Source organism: Neoarius graeffei, chromosome 13 (genome assembly GCF_027579695.1).
Source record: "Neoarius graeffei isolate fNeoGra1 chromosome 13, fNeoGra1.pri, whole genome shotgun sequence".
NCBI classification, from domain to species: Eukaryota; Metazoa; Chordata; class Actinopteri; order Siluriformes; family Ariidae; genus Neoarius; species Neoarius graeffei.
Genome location: NC_083581.1, coordinates 40,611,558 through 40,633,213, shown reverse-complemented (window position 1 = coordinate 40,633,213; position 21,656 = coordinate 40,611,558). Strand labels below are relative to the sequence as shown.

The 21,656-nt window shown below is 43.4% G+C and overlaps 1 protein-coding gene across 1 annotated transcript in view; it reads left to right on the top strand.

Moving 5' to 3' along the window:
- dlgap4a (discs, large (Drosophila) homolog-associated protein 4a) overlaps positions 1-21,656 on the top strand; it is a 94,020-nt gene that overhangs the window by 24,119 nt on the left and 48,245 nt on the right. Inside the window, exon 7 of the mRNA XM_060937724.1 lies at positions 19,136-19,533. Within this exon, the coding sequence (XP_060793707.1) occupies positions 19,136-19,533 (398 nt within the window). The remainder of the gene's footprint in view (positions 1-19,135; positions 19,534-21,656) is intronic.

The following is a 21,656-nucleotide window of genomic DNA, read 5'->3' as shown; positions in this document are numbered from 1 at the left end:
TAGTTCCAGTGAAGGGAAACTGTAATACTGCAGCATACAGAGACAGAGACATTCTCTGCAGCTGTGTCTTTTCCAACGTTGTGGCAACAGTTTGGAGAAGACACACATATGGATGTGATGGTCAGGTGTCCACAGACTTTTGGCCATATAGTGTAGCTGAGTTGTGAATAGAAAAAAGCTTGTACTTGGTGTAGTGGTTAGCACTGTCGCCTCATAGCAAAAACGTTCTGGGTTCGAACCTCACAGCCGACAGGGGCCTTTCTGTGTGGAGTTTGAATGTTCTCCCCGTGTCTGTGTGGGTTTCCTCCCACAGTCCAAAGACATGCAGAATAGGTAGAATACCTGACCACTGGGTTTGTACAAGACAGTACATACTTAGTGCCAGTCCCAAGCCCGGATAGATTTGAAGGCCCAGCGTGAGATTAATGTGAGCTAAACTGGTTTATTAACCTTCTTAAATAAAGTCGTAAACAAATTCTTAGAATTATATAAACTGCAGATGAAATCGTTGGCAGAAAAAAAAAAACTTAAAAATTCCAAACGGTAAAATCTGGCATAAATAAATATGGGTCATACATATGACAGTATCATACATATGGCATATAATATTGCCTTTCAGTTTACAGCCTATAATAATAATAATAATAATAATAATAATAATAATGCTCAATTTGTCATTATTATTGTTGTTTTATTATTATTATTATTATTATTATTATTATTATTATTATTATTAATGATAATGCTCAATTTGTCATTATTATTATTATTATTATTATTATTATTATTATTAATACCCTGGTTATTATTATTATTGTTGTTGTCATTGTTGTTGTTTCTGTTGTTGTTTAATAATAATGTTTTATTATTATTATTATTATTATTGTTTTATTATTAATAATAATAATAATGCTAAATTTGTCATTATTGTTGTTGTTTTATTATTATTATTATTATTATTGATAATGATAATGCTCGATTTGTCATTATTGTTGTTGTTGTTTTAATAATAATAATAATAATTATTATTATTATTATTATTATTAATATTATTATGCCAGCGTGGCGTGTTTTATCCATTTATGCCCTTTTATCGCTCCTTTCCCATCCCATCCGCGAGCTTCCTATCACGTGACGAAACCACGTGCCCGTTTCCGTGCGTTTCTATTGGTGGAGACTAACAGACCGAAAACGGGCGAGACACTGTGGCCGGGTTCCAAATGGCTTCCTCTTCCCCTGTACTGAGAACACTACATAGGGGTAAAATAATGGCTCACACACTACACGTAGTGCACTTACAAGTTGAACAGGGCTCGATTTGTAGTTCGGCCCTGTGTGATTGTGTCGCAGGTCCCAAAGCGTGAAGAATCCGCTTATTTTTAATTCTGCTTCTGCGTTGTGTTAGTGATGTTTCATAAATCATGTCGAAGTGTTTGAATATGGCCAGAGCGGCGTGTTGGGAGTTGATGTGTGTCGAAACTGTTTATTTTAACTGAATCGTTTTCTTCCAGTCAGCGACGTGGAAGCGGTGAATGGGGAATAGAACGGGTTTCGGACTGCCTTGAAAAATAGCAACAGAAAGGTGAAAGGGTTTGTCCGGAGAAGTTGCGTGTTTGGGATGTTTTGTACTTCAACAACATGATGGAGTTTCTTCACCGACATTAATCAAAGATCAATAAGAAGAGGAATCATTTCACGGTAAAGTCCTAATTGGTCGAAAGTCTTCCGGTTAAGCAGTGTATTAAGGTACCTAGAAATAATAATAATAATAATAATAATAAATATCAGAGTCTTCCTGTAAGTTAACCTTAGTATCATGGTTGCCAGATTGGGATTAAATTAATCTATGTATGACTTTTTTTTATTTTTTTTTTAATTAAAATGAATAATCCGGTCACAGAAACAGACCGAGTTCGTGTTGAATACATCTGTAACTCTCTTAATGACACACGCTTTTATTTTTTGGTGTATGAATTCGTAAATTCGGGAAAGCGTTCTAATTGAGATGAACTTACTTTGCGGTTTAGCCCAATCTGGCAACCTCCTTTGTGGTCACTCGTTGTTAGCCGTTCAGTTGCCAGACAGCTAGTCAGCGCTAACAATGCGGACACAGAACAGGAAAGCTACTTTCCACATTATGACAGACTTGTTGGCATTTAAGCATCGTTCCTTCACTAAATACATAAATAAAATCCTTTCAAACTCATGCGACTTGCTGTCTAAGAAGTTTAAAGTGTTTCAGTCGCTGAAATTCTTCACTAGCTTCCTATATTTAGTGCCCGAGTCGCTATGGGAGCACAGCATGCTGATGTGGAGCTGGTTCAGCTTTAAACGCTGGGGATGCTTTACTTTACTTTACTTTACTTTACTTTACTCTCTGAGTTCACTTTTTGAATAGAAGCAAAACCTGGTGAAGCTTTAGGTCCAGGAGTGTTAAGTAAGCACTGAAACACTTCAGGGCATGCTGTTCCAGGAAAATAATCAGTGAGTGAGTGGGTGGTGTGGTAAAGTTACCACATTGAACATGATGATTGATTTTTCTGATAAAGTGAAGTGTTGTGTTCCTCTTACACCACAGCAAAATGACATGATCAATATTCAGCATTGGTTTCAGAATGCTGTGTGTGTGTTTTAAACTATTTACAGTGGTGCTTGAAGGTTTGTGAACCCTTTAGAACTTTAGATCCAATATTACATATCTGTGAGTGGCAAAAGTATGTGAACCTTTGCTTTCAGTATCTGGTAACTGTTGATCAGTCCTGCACACCGGCTTGGAGGAATTTTAGCCCATTCCTCCATACAGAACAGCTTCAACTCTGGGATGTTGGTGGGTTTCCTCACATGAACTGCTCACTTCAGGTCCTTCCGCAACATTTCCATTGGATTAAGGTCAGGACTTTGACTTGGCCATTCCAAAACATTAACTTTATTCTTCTTTAACCATTCTTTGGTAGAACGACTTGTGCTTAGGGTCGTTGTCTTGCTGCATGACCCACCTTCTCTTGAGATTCAGTTCATGGACAGATGTCCTGACATTTTCCTTTAGAATTCACTGGTATAATTCAGAATTCATTGTTCCATCAATGATGGCAAGCCGTCCTGGCCCAGATGCAGCAAAACAGGCCCAAACCATGATACTACCACCACCATGTTTCACAGATGGGATAAGGTTCTTATGCTGGAATGCAGGGTTTTCCTTTCTCCAAACAGAACACTTCTCATTTAAACCAAAAAGTTCTATTTTGGTCTCATCCGTCCACAAAACATTTTTCCAATAGCCTTCTGGCTTGTCCACGTGATCTTTAGCAAACTGCAGATGAGCAGCAATGTTCTTTTTGGAGAGCAGTGGCTTTCTCCTTGCAACCCTGCCATGCACACCATTGTTGTTCAGTGTTCTCCTGATGGTGGACTCATGAACATTAACATTAGCCAATGTGAGAGAGGCCTTCAGTTGCTTAGAAGTTACCCTGGGGTCGTTTGTGACCTCGCCGACTATTATATGCCTTGCTCTTGGAGTGATCTTTGTTGGTCGACCACTCCTGGGGAGGGTAACAATGGTCTTGAATTTCCTCCATTTGTACACAATCTGTCTGACTGTGGATTGGTGGAGTCCAAACTCTTTAGAGATGGTTTTGTAACCTTTTCCAGCCTGATGAGCATCAACAATGCTTTTTCTGAGGTCCTCACAAATCTCCTTTGTTCATGCTATGATACACTTCCACAAACATGTGTTGTGAAGATCAGACTTTGATAGATCCCTGTTCTTTAAATAAAACAGGGTGCCCACTCACACCTGATTGTCATCCCATTGATTGAAAACACCTGACTCTAATTTCACCTTCAAATGAACTGCTAATCCTAGAGGTTCACATACTTTTGCCACTCACAGATATGTAATATTGGATCATTTTCCTCAATAAATAAATGAGCAAGTATAATATTTTTGTCTCGTTTGTTTAACTGGTCATGTTACGGGAAACCTGCGCAGAGTAAATTAAATGTAGCTCTAAAACATTTTTACGTGTTTATTAGGCGACTCTTTGTAAAGTAGTTGTGGCTGCTTGTGGTGTTACTCTTCACCAATCCACCAAGTGTGTGTGTGTGCACGTGCAAGTGTAAGTAGGTAAGTCATGGTTTTGTTTTTAAGCAAATGAGTTGTTCTGCCGTGAACGGCTCGATGAAGCTGAAGCCAGCTAGTGGGCTTAGTTTTCAAGCAATGTCTGAACACTCATTGCTGCTTTATACTTCTCTTAAAAATACATGTACAAGTGAGTCAGAGAAGGATTTTACAGGGGTAAGTACAAGTCACGTGGACCTTTGGTGCTGTGAGTTGAGCAGACACTGATTAGTTAAACATGGAAGTGTGTTGGGTGTTTGGGACGAGACGCGTTACATCATGATATTTCAAAAGGCTGAAGTGCTGTTGATGAATTGTTGGAGATGTGTGTAGGGAAAACCTTGGCTGGACCTCCAGAGATGAGCATAGAAAAATAGGACTCGAGAAGGACGGAGAGATGGTGTTGAAGTACTGAGTAACCCTGTCTGCATGGGATGAAATGAACATGGGGTTCTGGGGTCATTTCCTGTTTTACAAGCGCAGCGCTGTCATTTTATTACTGTCTGGATTGGTCATGTTGGTGTTTTTCTTAGTCCTCTTCTCAGAAAATTACAGGCTGAATTACCTACTTTTTTTCTTTTTCTTCTCCAAACTCCACATTTGTCTGATAATTTTAGATCAAATGCACATGATTTTTTATGCAAATCTTTGGCCGGGCATCCCCCGAGCTGTTTCGCCTCTGCAAAAAATGCAACCCATTAAGTCGTAGGTTGTGTTAAAACTCGGTCTGTGTGGAAAAGGATGTATTACAGATGTCCCGCTGATAAACTAATCCGATCCGAATAGGGCTAAAAACAAGATGGTGGTGAAGGAGAAGACACAACAACGAAGAAGGCAAAGATGATGACCACACAGGTGACAAAGAAGACAACGACCAGGAAGAAGTAACATCCGCCACGGAGAAGGAAGCAAGCGATGAAGACAATTATGGACGTAAAGAAGGCAGTGACTGATATGATGATGGACCACAGAGAAGAAGCCATAAAGAATAAGACAAGATGGATGACCATAATTACGACACCAGATCAGACCCCATCAAATGTGCACGCTAATACACGTAACAGTAATGGTGCGAATAGCAATTCAACGTCGATTCAGATTTTGTTCCACGGTAACCTTTCAAAAGTTCAGTTCTGATTTAGCTAACATTTTTATTTACTAAGCTGGCCTGAGTTTCCCAAAAGCATCGCAGCGCAAAGATCATCGTTAAATAGTAGAGCAAGCAGCACAATGAACACTCACTCTCCTAGTTAAGATGTTCTTGGCATTAAGAGCCTGTTGGGAAACCCACCCCTGTCTGTTTAGCACGGTGGCGTAGTGGTTAGCAATGTCTCCTCACAGCAAGAAGGTTCTGGGTTCAAGCCCAGTGGCCAACAGGGGCCTTGCTGTGTGGAGTTTGCGTGTTCTTCCCGTGTCCGTTTGGGTTTCCTCCCACAGTCCAAAGACATGTGGTTAGGTTAACATGGGTTGAAGGTTGGGCTGAAGTGCCCTTGAGCAAGGCGCCTTACGCACAACTGCTCCCTAGGCGCTGTAGCATAGCTGCCCACTGCTCTGGGTATGTGTGTGTGTGTGTTCACTGCTTCAGATGGGTTAAATGCAAAGGAAGCATTTCACTGTGCTGAAGACTCTGCTTGAGTGTACATGTGACAAATGAAGACTTCTCGTCCTTAAAAAAAAAAAAAAAAGGTACCCTATGGGTACATGTGGCTACTGCTTATAAATAAAATTGTTTTCTGGTACCATGTCCATACAGTAAATATAGCATGCGCATATATAATTTTTTTTTATAAAACTCTGAGGCAGTAGCCACAAACATGAAGCGTAATCCAAAAATGAACAATTTAAAAATCACAGACGTAAAATATACCAAGTGTCTGTCCTTTTATATTATTCTCCTCTTACAGTTTTCGAAACTGAAACCTCCGAACCGAGGCTGACACACACATGCTGCAGGGTTTCCCGCAGAAAACCAGTTAGTCAAGGTGGTGACCAGGGGGGCGTCGTCCGGGGGGCAGTGATGGCGGCGACAGTCGAGCCGGGGGTGGGTGGGGTGTCCTGTTAGGGCTAACAACTTATTTAAGGGCAACAGCCTTCTTTTATTTACTGAACTCTTTTTATAAATAAACAAAATAAAGTGCAATAACAAGATAACGACATACAATCAAAGTGCAATAACAAGATACAATCACAACATGTGCAAGTGTTCTAATGTGATACAACTTCACATATGCCGCTTTTCCACTACCAACGCGGCTGAGTTGGGCTGAGCCGTGCGGTGCTGAGTCGGGCTGAGCCGTGCTGAGTCGAGCTGAGCGGGGCTGTTGGAGTTGCATTTCGACTACAACCGCGCTGAACCGTGCTGGCTGGAAGTGGGTGGGCACATTGGGTGGAGTTAGCGAAAGTGGGTGGACGTCACGTGATGTCGTTAGGCGGCGCAAACAGTGACATCAGTGAGCTTTTAAGCGGTAGTCTCACGACCCGGATAGTAAACAATAAACATGGAGGACATGGAGTCGTTAGTGTTGCTGGTCTTGGTGCTGTGGCTTGTTGTCACCGACAACGCCAACAGATACTGGCAAGAGCGTATAGATGAGGCGAGGCGCATAAGGCTTCAGAAATTCTCGTAATTCATAATTATTCTTCTTCCGGGTTTACGGTGTTTACAGATTCCAGCGTGCTCGCGGGGCGTGTGTGGGCATGTGAGGACACGCCTCCTCACCAATCAGTGCACAGGGGAGTGTCTGCTCACGCCCCTAGCCTCACTCGGCACGGCTTGGCTCGCTTCAGCCCCACTCCAAAACCGTGCGAGTTTTGGGTGCTGAGCAGGGCTGAAACGAGCTGAGTCGTGCTGTTCTGAGGTAGTCGAAACACGAGCCGTGTCGGGCTGAAGCGAGCTGAAAAAGGGTAGTGGAAAAGGGCCAATAGTTGTCTGTAAACTCTGAAGGGGCACTGTTGAGTCTTGTTTGTGATTGGGGTGGAGGTAGGTGTTTACAGGATCATAAGGGAAACAACATCTTATTTACTCTTTATAAATAAAGAAAGCAGTAACTAAGTGCAAGGTACAGCATACAATTGCACAACATGCAAAAGCACTTCTAGTCTGACACAACTTCAGATAGTCGTGTTCAGGTAGTTGTTCTGACTACTTATGGCACAGTCGGCAAGTAATGTCACTACAGGCCATCCTGTCTTAAGGCCTCTGCATGCTCTTGCGACAAGGCTTTCGCAGATAGCTTTTCGCAGACAGTTGTAATTTATCGTTGAGCGGGGAGTAATAGGCGTGCGCGATGTTATTCACCGCTACAACGCAAGGGGGCGCGAAGTCGCGAAATTGCTAGGAGTAGTTGGTGGGTGTGGTTAGTGGAGTGTTTATCCTCCCGTTACTTATAATGACTAGAACTGGAGTCGTATAGATGTCCGTACTTCCTCACTTCCTCGATCAACCGCTCTTCGTGCTGCTCCATCTTCGCTCGTTTTTAAAAATGCCGGTCGTGAAAACAAAACAAACCGGGAAAGTAGGGAAGCGGAAGTGCGTGTACAGCGGATGTAGAGTGGATCAATCGGAGCCCTCTTGTCTGCGACGCTGTCTGCGGTGGTCACAATTTTTGGGAGGTGCGCAGAGCGTCTGGGAAGGGGGGTGGCTTCGCAGACGCCATCTGCGAGGACTGCGTTGTCAGCATAAATTGGCCTTTACAGAACGCACGGGCAAGCAGCTGATAGGACACTCTAAATATGTTTAGTTTAGATTAATAATTATCTTATTTCCACATGTCCTTCCCACGACGACGACAGGTTGTATGATATCCAGTTGTCGGATGATTAGCCTCTTCCTGTTTAAAAAAAAATAATGTCGGCGTAGCAACAGGTGATAGATGACGCAATAACATATTTAACCAGCAGATGCCGCTATTCGGCCTCATCGCAATGCGGACGTATTTTAATTGTCTGTGCATGTGTGGATGCGGCAGATTTTTTATTTTTTATTTTTTTCTGGGGGGACGTAGTCAAGGCGGGGGGCAGTTGTTGTCAAGGCAGCCGCCCTAACTATAAAGCGCTGGGGGAAACCCTGTGCTGTCGCCATGACCCAAACTCTTATTTGCCGGAAAAGGCCTGGCGCTAGAGCTCAGTGGTCTCCGTATTCTTTTCGACAACTTCCCATAGCAACTCGGTAGTGCGTCACATCTACGTCACACATGGGACCACTGGCTGAAGAAGGCGAGGAAAGGGGGACGACCTGGAGTATATTTTCAAATAGGAACGCACTTTCCTTCGGTAATGAGCATTAAACATGTCTGAAAGCGATTTCTTTAGTCTAGTTAATTTATTTCAAATGGTGAACCGAATAGTATACATTCACCGGCCATTTTAATAGGAATACCTGCATGTACAGTGCACTATTCTTACAACAAGATGACATGTGCCCCTTTTCCACCAAAGCAGTTCCAGGGCTGGTTCGGGGCCAGTGCTTAGTTTGGAACAGAGTTTTCTGTTTCCACTGACACAGAACTGGCTCTGGGGCCAGAAAAACCGGTTCCAGGGTAGCACCAACTCTCTGCTGGGCCAGAGGAAAGAACCGCTTACGTCAGCGGGGGGGCGGAGTTGTTAAGACCAACAACAAGATCGCGAAAGGTCGCCATTTTTAAGCGACGAGAAGCAGCAGCTGTACAAACGCGAAGTCATCCATTATTATTGTTGTTGCTGCTGCTGCTTCTTCCGTGTTTTTGCTTCGATATTCACGCCAAGGTTTATGCAAACGTAGCGATGTAACTGACGTATAGAACGACGTAATGACGTGTCTTCCCTTAGCACCGTGAGCTATGGAAAAGCAAACTGGTTCTCCGCAGGCTCGCAAGTTGAACAAGTTGTGAACCAGCACCGGCCCTGAACCAGCCCTGGAACTGATTTGGTGGAAAAGGGGTAGTAGAGGCAGTAGCCACACAAATTAGCTGCGTGTTGCCTTGGTGAACTAGACATGCTGTAAGTGGCTGTTTTTATCTTGTCAGGCAAACATCATAGCAGAAACTGTGTAAATGAGCTGAAAGTAAGCTAACTTTAGCACTATCTCTCACTCACATTCACTCACTCACACACACACACACACACACACCTAAAGCCACTAACAAAGGCAAATGAGGCAGAGGGACCAGTAGAGTGGTGGTGTTTAATGGAGCCGGCTCACCCTTCCGAGAATCCTCTGCGCCAAGTAGAGAGTCGCCATTTTCAATGTGAGCGATCTTCCAAAACCAAGCCGCAACAATCGGGCACGCCCTCAGCCATAGAGCTTAAATTTTTGCGTGAAATTGAAGACATTTTGTCAAAGAATCCATGTTTTAAATTCTTTCGAGCAATCCATTCTGTTGTAATGGACCTGACCCAGCCTCGGCTGTCTCGCGGGCGGCCACAAAGGAAAGAAAAGATCAGGCGTGTTTTTATTCAGCGCGTCTACATACGACACGTCGATGAAGAAAAGTATGAAATGGATTTTGAACGGATCACGAACGGTGAATTTGCGTAGTTTTTGGTGTGCAAAAAACTAACAGGTAGCGGTCATGCTTTCAAAACACAAACAACAAACTGCATTTTGGGACGCGCGAGTGGCCTGTACGAGTGCAGGACGGTATGAGCAGAAATAATGGAAGGAGCCTAGAAGCGTGTGTGTGTGTAAGTTAAGGTCATTTTTCTTTCTTAAAGAATTATGAAGACAATATTGAAGGCCAAAGTCATGTGTAGAATAAGTACTTTTTCATCAAAAACACGGGAAACTAACGTTAGTGTTCGTTACCTGCGATCCATTGCACATCTGCTCGAATTGCATATTTTAGCATGAGCTACACAGATGTTGTTTTTCCCCAGACAGAGCTTGAAATGCGTATATTTTTTTCACCAGCCAGCCGGACTAGTTACCTTCCAAAGTAACTCGCCAAAATTTGTTGATGTATGAATTTTACTTCTGTCAAAAATAATGCAAAAGAGAGTAGTTACCATTGTTCATGACTAATGTGCATTTATTTCAAGACCCGAGTATTTTGATACTGTTGTTAAATACATAAATGAGAACAACACAGAGCACCATAATATAATATCAACAAATAATAATATATTGGACTGTTTCCCCCGGTCTGCAGGTTGGGATGTCTGTAAACCAATCAGGATGCTCTTTGTCTAGCATGTGCTTCATGAACAGGCACACACGCAGTCTCTCTCGCGCACTCAGTCATATGCGCGATGCAGACATTAATGTTTCGCGTGCACGCTCTTGCTCGCTTGCTCTAGATTCCAGGAGATATTCTCCAATTTGCGGGCATCAGGGAGCCACTATCAATATGCGGGAGACTCCCGGAACTTGCGGGAGACTTGGGATGTCTGTTATATGCATGTGCAGTAGTGAAAAAAACGACAGCCTGACCGTCCTGCCGATAAACACATCGATTAACACAGACACAGCACGCGCTTAATATGTGGCGGCTTTAGTTGACGGTGTGTCTGAATCTTCACTTCATATATCTTTTTCTATTTTCAACTAGCCAGCCGGGCTGGCTAGTGACAGGAATTACTCGCCAAATGACAAATTAAGTCGCCTCGGGCGACCGGACCACCGCGAATTTCGAGCCCTGCCAGACGTGTAATAGAAACGAATAAAAGTGCACCAAAATGAACATGGGCGATAATTCCACATTCCACACCGTGCGGCCATAATTTACAAGTATTTCTTGGTTACTTTCACAATAAGATGCTTCAGAAGATGTTGACCATCGACAGCAATATGTAAACAAAGGCTTCCCTCCTTACAAAACCCCATTTTGCTGCTGATCACTGCTGTGTGTTCTCTGTCAGTCATTAGCCCTTAGTACACACGTATTCCGTAATATCGGCGCCTCGATATTCCGCCTTTGGTTGTTTACACTGAACTAAATAAATCTGGCACGAAGCCACCCCGGTGTGTCTTTACAGTGCGAGCCGGCGTTCTGCAACCAGAGGTGTGAGGTGTCACAACGGAGCATCAGCTTCTAGGGTGACTCATCTACATCTCAGAAATATGAATACCCCGATCATATGACACTGCTTTTAAAAACAACGGCGGGTTCAAGCCGGCTTCCTTTTGAGGGGGAGAGTGTCACGGAAATCTGCGCTTGCGAAAGTGGAGAGAGAGAGAGAGAGAGAGAGAGAGAGACAATTGGAGTGAAAGGCAATGAAGCGAGGTGTGGAGAGACTCGTGGGAGCAACGTGTTTGTGTGATCAGTTTTACATTGGAGGAGAAAGTGAAGAGAAGTCAGAAGTGATTTAAGACAGAAAGGCATGCGCAGACCTGTTTACTCCTACGATTTGTCCATAGTTCCTACGATTTTTCAAAACAAAATACGGACTATGAATTCTTGTCCAAAAACTACGATTTATGGCCGAAATGTTGCCAAATGTTTCATCAGGCTTTCGTCTAAACGGGGGAACAGGGGCGCTGCGCCCTCTTACTCTCGGCGTGCGCCCCCTTACCGACTCTGTGAAAACATCCCAGCAACACTACGTGACAATGTGTCTGATCATCAAATACGTTATAATTGCTCCAAAAATATTCCAATCATAGTAGATACACCGCCAGACGGTGCAAAAACAATCCGAATTGGTGTTTTCCAGACTGAGGCGCCATGTTTAGTTGTTTACTTGTCGCGGCTGCTCTCGCAAGATTTGACATGGGTTACATACAAGGTCAGCTGACTTGTAGAGCGAGATTTCTCGAGACTGAATGACCTTTCACCCACCGGCGCGGGAGCTTTTGACAGAAGTAGTTTGCGAGTTGTTTTTGTTGACACTTGGGCATTTAAAGATGTCATCCCGCGGCACGAAGCGGAAGAAAGACTGTCCGGGGCAGAAGAAGATTACTAAGGTTACTTCTTTCTTTTTCAATGTTGACAGACAATTTGTTACAATTTCCCTCTCAGATAGCCTCAGAATGTCCCATTGGAGCATTTTTCAAAGGCTTTGCACGGCGGGGGGGACAACCGGCACCATCCCCCCCCCCCCCCCCTCGCTCCCTCGCCATGGTGAGCGCCCTCATACTAAATTTTTCTAGAAAAAACCCTGTTCATGACTTACTTTATAATCATATATTTATTGTGGGAATCGAACATCGATCGTATAGTCATGGGCGCGGCCATGTTTAATCACGTTTAAGCCACGTTTACCGTACGTTGCATTGTGGGAAGGTTCCATTGTTTCGTCTTTGGTTTCTGAGCACACAATCATGGCGGCCGCGAAGCGAAAGGCCGATGGCATTATTGATAGTCCTGCAAAGAAATGCCAGAAGTCGTTGCAAAAATATAAAGACTCCTATCACGATCTGTGGCCATGCCTTATGGTCTCTGAAATATTTTTTCTTATTGTAGCATCCTAAATAAGTATTACTGCTAGTCTTCTGGTTATTTCAGAGATACTGAAATAATGAAATGTATGAGGAGTCAACAAGTAGACCTTAGAGTCTAGGCTTGGTAATATGAGGATTATGGAGCAGATCTAGAATCTTACATGGGTTTGCTTTTTGGTTCTCACAGGTGCTTAACTTGACAGAAAAAATAAGACCAGTGCTAGATTTTAATTTTTAAAATTTTGTTCATGTAATCTATCACTTACTTTCAACTTGAATGAGTACTATTATCTAATAGGCTGCTTTCTACTTTTTGTCTTCGATACAATACATAGATTGGACCCCAGTAAAATTCCTACTGACAGCTTACCAAAACTACTGACAAGATACTGCAAGACTACTGACAGGGCAAATTTGGGGTAAACAGGTCTGCATGCGGATCTTGGACGCTGTAGACGGAGGCATTTGAATTCCTGCTGGCCTTGAAAGAAGAATCAGTCACTGTGTTTACATGCACATAGAGAGAATCGAATTTCTGCCGTTGCTCGACTGAAATCGAAGTTCAAAATGCCATGTATACACCTTAATTCGGCTGAAATTGAACCAAACTTGATTTCTCGGAATCGAGCTACACGACCTAGTTTATGCGATTTCTGCCGAGCTACTTTGTGCATGTATACCCTATCGAGCTAGTTGTCGAGCTACTTCCGGAAGTGACGAGTGACGAGACCACAAGCGGGAAACACAACAGCCTCGGTCGGCATGACAACAGTAGTAGCGAGCAGCAGAAGAGGTCAGGAGGAACAAACGAAGAAGAGAAAATGGCGATGTAGAGCTCTCTGAAGTGTGGGTGGAGCACAGAGGACGGCAGGACAAAGCTTCTGGTACTAATAGGCTTTTTATTGTCAGACTTTTCAGTTTAACAGCCTACTTTTATTCTTCACACACACACATGCGCACGCGCTGTGTTCTAGTCCCGGGATGAGCTGTCCCCTCTGCCTTCCCTCTGCCTCCTTAAATAGGGTGCGGTTACTGGGAAGACACACAAACACAGGTTAATTACCGTCAGGTGTAGTGATTCTGCCACTCACCTTCCCTGGCTCCGCCCTCCTGTCACAGACCGGCGCTTGACCACGCCCCCACTGCCACAGGCGAGCAGAAACGTGCACTTCTGGAGCAATGAGGAGACAGAGTTCATGCTCATTCAGCTTAAGGAGTTGAATATATTAAAATTCATGGACGGGAGAAAAACGCGCAATGGAGAACACGGAACTGATTACTTTGTTTACACTCTTGAATAGCTCTTCATGACGACAACCGGAAGTGTACCAACACGATGGGGCGTGTAGCGCCACCTGTGGCTCGGGTGCACAATGCACCTCACACAATAGCCCGATTTCATTGTGTGCATGTAGGATTGGATTTCTCTGGCACCCTGCTGGGACCTTCAGCTCGATTACCGACAGCAGCTCGATTTGGATGTGCATGTAAACGTAGTCAGTGTCACAAAGGTGACGCCCCTGTCCCGCCGTTCCGGCTGTCCTTTTTATACAGAAGTCAATTCCGGCTCTGTTACCAAGAGAGGTGGAACAGCACAGAGCCTCGTTCCACATTTGGATGTTTTATACAGAATGCGAGGCGGAATAAAGGCATAAGATTCCCACCTTGAGCAGGCTGTGTAAACGAGGTTTCTCTTTCTCTGGATCCACTCTCTTGCCCTGTGTCTTGATGCTCACTTCCTGCCATTTTAGCACACTGTCCCTTGGTCTTGACATAGCAAGCAGAGCAACCACACTGTTTCTCTCTGGCTCTCTCTGTCCACACGTGCGTGCACAGCAGGCCAATCATGATGCAGTAGGAGGCTTTCAGTCCTCACAGCAAGTGTCTATGGAGCAGGAACTGCACTTTGCTCCTGCTGTAACTATGGAGCTTCTTAGCTGTGGGTTTAAAACAATTTCAAAAATTAAAAAAAAAAAAAGACATTTTCGCTAATCGGCTCCTGACGTGCCTGAAATTTCTTGTAGTGAGCTCTGTGTAATTTTACTCAGTTTAATTAAGGCAGCGCAGCTCTGAGGCCTAAACGAGTTTTGTAATTAAGCCGTTTGAGTTCCCACAGAACTGAAAGTGGAGGCCGAGGAACTGAACGTGGATGCGGATGATGTTCGTTAGCGTGTCCGTTCTGTCGCAAATCTCCACCTGACTGGAACTTCATGATTTAAAGTGCATATCACGGGTAAATTCAGGAGCAAGATCAGTGTAATTCTCCTATTTTATATTAAACTTTGGTCAAACATCTGTAATATTCTGCATTCTCTGCAATTTGTTTTACCTTGCGCAATACCAGAAAAATTCAGTTGAAATCAAGCCATTTGAGGCGAATTGGTCCGCCTCTGAAAAAACTTGGCATTTGGATTTCCCGGGAAACATTGATTTTTGTGATGTCGCGTGCGGGACGCCTCCCTCTGAATCCTACGTCAGCGCTGGTTTGTTTATGAGAAAACGACCTGGTGGTTTTCTGCAAATTTCTTCAATGTTATCGCGCAATTATTAAGGCCCTGTCCACACGGCAACGGATTCAGATGAATCTGATAAAATTGTTTATCATTTCGGCCTGGCGTCCACACGGCACCGGCGTTTTGGGTGCCCCAAAACGATATTTTTTGAGAACGGTTTCCAGAGTGGAAAAATCTGGCAACGGCACCGTTGCGAAGTCGTCTGGATGAGTAGAACGGATTTGTTTACGATGACGTCACAACCACATGACTAGAACAAGCAGCACTCACTCATTCACGCCGGGTAGAGGAAGGGGTTTATGCGCATGCGTCCTACTTCTTCTATTGTTCTGGTGTCTTCGATGGGACCGTCTTACAGCGCACATAGAGGTGTGGCATGTGTATTGCATCGTTTTCAGCAAGCGTTGCGTTGCCATATGTACCTGATATTTTACTAATCCGTTGCCCATGTGGACGCGATATTTTATTTATTTATTTATTTATTTATTTATTTACCCGCTAAAAAAAAAAATCTCGTTGTTGTGTGGATGTAGCCTAAAATGGTTAAGAGATGTATCGTAGGAGGGTGTAGCGACACCAATCTTGATGGGATTAGTACTCATTGTTTTCCAGAAGACCAGACAATGAGAGAGAAATGGGAGCGCTTGGTCTACACAGGCTGTGCACTGAAACTGTGCAAGCTCTCTCAGCCTGCTGGCGCTTCCGCAGGTGACGTCACGAATCTGGCTCCAGACTCCCTTGAGATTTTTCCAGATGCGTTTTATTTTATTTTTTTCTGCTGTAGACAGATGGCCTTGTGCAAAATTACCCTTCTGGATGAGTGTGTAAAGGGGCATACTTTTCATATATTTAAAAAAAAACCCACGAAATTGGTCCAGAATATGCACTTTAATGGCTCTTTTCCACTACTCTTTTTCAGCTCACTTCAGCCCAACATGGCTCGCGTTTCGACTATCTAAGAACAGCACGACTCAGCTCGCTTTAGCCCTGCTCAGCACCCAAAACTCGCACGGTTTTGGAGTGGGGCTGAAGCGAGCCAAACCGAGCTGAGTGAGGCTAGGGGCGTGAGCAGACACTCCCCTGTGCACTGATTGGTGAGGAGGAGTGTCCTCACACGCCCCGCGAGCACGCTGGGATCTGTAAACACCGTAAACCCGGAAGAAGAAGGATTACGAATTACGAGAATTTCTGAAGCCTTATGCGCCTCGCCTCATCTATACGCTCTTGCCAGTATCTGTTGGCGTTGTCGGTGACAACAAGCCACAGCACCAAGACCAGCAACACTAACGACTCCATGTTTATTGTTTACTATCCGGGTCGTGAGACTACCGCTTAAAAGCTCACTGATGTCACTGTTTGCGCCGCCTAACGACATCACGTGACGTCCACCCACTTTCGCTAACTCAACCCAATGTGTCCACCCACTTCCAGCCAGCACGGTTCAGCACGGTTGTAGTCGAAATGCAACTCCAACAGCCCCACTCAGCTCGACTCAGCCCAACTCAGCACGGCTCAGCCCGACTCAGCCGCGTTGGTAGTGGAAAAGCGGCATAAGTGTAACTTCAACCCCAGCTCTGAGCCGAGGGTAATAAAAATAAAAAAAAAAAACTTACAAAAGTCTAATGTGAGTTTATCCCGATCTTGCTATATCTTCGTATTTCCCAGCCCTGTTCCCATGCCTTTTTTTAATAAAGTATTTAATTTTGTTTTAAATGTATTTATTTTTAAACACAATACTGTAAGCTATTTTCCCACTTGAACGATTACATCTTTTCTCTGTAAAGTTCATTGTGTCGTATCTAAAAGTTTGATTTCCTGTTCAAAATGAGGACCCGTGAAGTCCCAACTGAAGATTCTGACACTTCTCGCCAGAAAAGTGTACAAAAGAATCGTAGCCTACAGTGAGAGACTCCTCATGCACTCAAGATGATTCTTTACAATTTTAAACTCATGATAAGCTGAAGGAAAACCAGAACTCGGCTTCTCAGCAGCTTTACAGACTGTTATTAATTGTAAGTTCCTAATGATTTAAAAAAAAAAACTGCAGGAATGAGACGAGCTCATGAGTAATGAAGGATGCGTGTCTTCATGCCGCAACACGTCATGTTGGATCATAGCTTCACCTTTTTATCATCCTGATCTTTTGACAAGTTTCATGTCTGGAAGATTTGCCAACAACGAACTCCAAGTCTAAGCATGCTAATAATCCATTCAACAACAGCATTAGCGTTGTAAAGCATTAACACCGCGACCAAGAAGGGCCGAGTCACACTTATCCACTTTCTCATAATGCACTTACACCAGGCGTGCGAGCTGCGCTGAGGCTCACACGGGGTTTAAAAGGCCGCTTTTGTTCCCACGCTGGCCTTGAGCCCAGACGTCTCGAGTGTGTGTGTGTGTGTGTGTGTGTGTGTGTGTGAGATTAGACAGCATTGCTCTGATCACAATGGAGATGGGAAGCAACCATCCATATGCTCTTGATGAGGTGTGGTCTGAGTAGTGAGTCAGACAATAGACTTTTTTTTTTTAAATATATAATAAGTCTGTTTATATAGGAAATAGAAATAAAAGATAAAATGGTAACAATTTGAGGAAAGCAGGGATTTGCAGCTCAAGGAACATTTAACTTGGAATATTTAACACAAATCCTGTTAATACTATTAGTTACATTAAAATTTGTACCAATTAATTCATATTAATATTAAAATTCATTAATACACGGAATGTAAGAAATTTTGGAAACAATGAAGAAAGCACAAAATAAATGCGGTTTTAATCTAAAAATGTAATAAATTGGGTAAAATGGAATGGTAGCTCAGAGAAAGCATCAAAATGAAAGTTTGTATAAACAGTAATTGCACAAGCTTATTTTAGAATAAAATGTAAAAATTTAAATAAAATTGAAAGTTAGTTAAGTATAAAATAATTAATAAATTGGGTACAACAGGACATTGTAGCTCAAAAACAAGAACAAAAATAATGATTTCCGTTCAAAATAAAATAAATTTAGAGAATTATTGATCGAGGGGGAAAAAATTATACAAATAACAAATACAATAGAAATGCTACATAATTGTAAAAATATATGATAGAATATGAAAGCATTGGGTAAAGCAGGAGATTCTAGCTTGGGGGGAGGGGAGGTAAATATTTAATACAAAATAAAATAAGTAATAAAATAGGAAAGTAGGCAAAAGGCGAAAACGTTTTGAGCGGCTTTTTAAAAATTATTTTATTTATTCATTTTTTTAATTACTTGAAACCAGGGCTTTGAACCGGTTCAAGAAACGAAAACCGGGAACTTTTTTTCTATTTCACATGGAACAGAAACGAAACCAGAAACTTTATTATTTTTTATGTTCCGGAACAGAAACGCTTATTAAAAATAATGGTAACCGGTTAATACCGGTTTTTATTTCGTTCCCCAAAGTTTCTGTAGCCTACAAATAAAAAAGTCATTCTTCTCCTGCGCAAGTTTCTATGACCCGCTGGGGTTCACTTCCTGTGTGACGTTCGCTGACTGAATGGAGAGAGCGGGAGGGTGGACTACTATCACGTCTCCACATCTTAAATAAGAGGTAAATATTGCAGTCTATCGTTATTCAAAAACGTCAATTTCAAACACGATATCAATATATTTGTCCACGTTAATGAGAGGCTCACGAACATTAAATGACATTAACCTCTGTTAGCCTATCAATGCATAGGGCCTGACTAGCCTTTGGTAACACGCTAAACGAATTATCTTTCATTTTTGGCACTTTTTCTGTTTGTGTAGCTGGGAAGACATACTGAGAATCCAAATCGCCAACATTTGAAATAATAATTGTTTTGAATTATTTCTTGCCTTATTTAATGAAGGCTGTAATAGAATTAGCCTACATTTGGCTTAAGCTGGATGAGACAGAGACATAATTTTATAGCCATTTGTTAAACAGCTGACAGGGAACGTAATTAACCGTTCCGGGAACGAAATTTTTTTGTTCTAACCGGTTCGGGAACGTCTATTTAATGGTGGAACCCAAAACCGGAAACGTTAAAATTCCGTTTCTGTTCGGAACGAACCAATAGGAAAAAAATTCTGGTTCAAAGCCCTGCTTGAAACTGACATGATCTGAATGGCTGATTAAAACTTTTTGTCCTCCCCAGGTCGTAATAAGACTCCGCCCCCGGTACCGCCCCGCTCCGCCTCCAAGCCCTTCATCTCGGTGACGGTGCAGAGCAGCACAGAGTCGGCGCAGGACACCTACCTGGAGCAGCGCAGCGAGGTCAACAGCCAATCAGGACGCAGCAACTCCTCAGACAGCGCCACCAGCTCAAGAACGGGCAGCCTGGCCAAAGCGCCCATCCCCCTGATACCCCACATCCCCGTGCCCATCCCCGTGCCTATCCCCCTGGTGCCCCCCATCCCTGTACCGGTGCCCAGTGCCCGTGTGAGCAGCCCTCCTCCTCCTCCTGCCCGAGAGACCCAAACCGTGAGCGTCGGCTTCACGCAGGACGAACCTCAGTGCACTGCCAGGAGGAAACTCTCCTCCATCGGCATCCAGGTGCGTCTGCCAGAGCCGCTTTCGTTTATCAAATATATACGTGTTTGAGTTAATATGCAGAAAAGTAACGAGGAACACAGGGCAGTTTGGCCTTGAGATACATTCACCGTCCATTTTAATAGGAGCACCTGCACATTTCATGCAGTTATCTAATCATGTGGCAGCAACACAATGTTTTTTAAAAAAAAAATCCTGCAGATACAGATCAAGAGCTTCAGTTAATGTTCACGTCAAACATCAGAATGAAGAAAGCGTGATCGCTGTGACTTTAACCGTACCATATGTGTTGGTAACCAGATGGTCTGGTTTAAGTATTTCGGAAACTGCTGATCTCCTGGGGTTTTCACACACAACGGTCTCCAGAGAATACACAGAATGGTGCAAAAAAAAAAAGCATTGAGTGAGAGAGTTGTGCAAGTGGAAATACCTTGTTGATAAGATCAGTCAGAGGAAAATAACCAGATTGGTTTGAACTGCCAGAAAGGCCATAGTAACTCCAAATAATCACTTTTTACATCTGTGGTGAGCAGAAAAGTATCTCGGCATCCACAAAACATTGAACCTTGAGATGGATGAGCTACAACAGCAGAAGACCACATCAGGTTCCACTTCTGTCGGACAAGAACAGGAATCCGACGCCATCATGAGCACCGACTCCTCGAGACTGGACAGTTGAAGATGGGGGGGGATGACCACCTCTTTATCCAGTCTTCAACTGTCCAGTTTCAGCCTTGGTTTTCCTGTTTACATAGAATTTTATCATTCCATCAAATTCTCCAGTTTATTCTATCCCCTCTCCCCCCACAACCCCCCCCCAAAAAATTCCAGAGTTTATTTCGTGTTTTAAAGATGTGTTAATTGGGTGAAGGTTATCTGGAAACCGTGGTGTGTGACTTCTTGCATTAAGTCCATCAGTGATGAGTTCCTGCTGCTTGGCTTTCAGCTTCCAGACATTAATGCTGTGTTCACACTTATACCGGTACGATAGTGGTATAACTGTATCGATACAAAGTATACCGGTACAGTTTAGTGCATCTGTCCACACTAGTGAGAAATGTTTGTGGTTTTCTTTCACGGTAGTTGAAATGCGCGTGCGCAAAATGTTTCCGTGGTTACCGAGTAACTTCCTTCCGAGAATATGGCGGATGAAACAATGTGTGTGCGCTTTTTGTTGTCAATGTACAGTCTGGTGTATTTCTGGTGGTCATTTAGACCCTGTCCACACGGCAATGGATTCAGGTGAATCCGATAAAATTGTTTATCATTTCGGCCTGGCGTCCACACGGCACCGGCGTTTTGGGTGTCCCAAAACGAAATCTTTTGAGAACGGGTTCCAGAGTGGAAAGATCTGGCAACGGCGCCGTTGCGAAGTCGTCTGGATGAGTTGAACGGATTTGTTTACGATGACGTCACAACCACATGTGCTTCACGCCGGGTAGAAGTGTAACGAACTCGATGCGAGTTGTCAACAAATCCTATAACTTGGTTCATGAAACGCGCTTACAAAATATTTTCACTGTGAAGATTTATTGTGTAATGGTGCAAAGTGAGAGAGAGAGAGAGAGAGAGACTCTGCCCTTAGGGCAGAGTCAATCCCGCCAGCAAAAATAGGGAAAAAAAGGAGCGATCTCACCTCTTCAGATGTTGGTTTAAGTCCTACAATACATTCCTCAAAAAGGGCGTAGAACAACAAATTAATCCATCAACGTGTAGCATTCAATTTATTCCAGACCATTAAAGACGCCGCCTTCCGCGTAGACTCATACGTCATCCTCGCCGCCATATTGGATGGGTCAAAGCGGAGAATAAAGATGCCTCATTCATGTGCTGCGTTTAACTGTACCAACAGGTTTTCTGTCCAAACGAGATCACATGGGATTACCTTTCACAGGTGAGACTGGAAAAATACTTTTCATTGTATTTGGTCATTATAATGTAATTTTATGAACAGATTTTTCTGACTTTGTGGCTAATATGAAGTCTCGCGCATAATAGTTTATGCGCATGCGTCCTTACTTCTTCTATTGTTCTGGTGTCTCTGATGGGACCGTCTTACAGCGCCCCTAGAGGTGTGGCATGTGTATTGCATCGTTTTCAGCAAGCGTTGCGTTGCCATATGGACC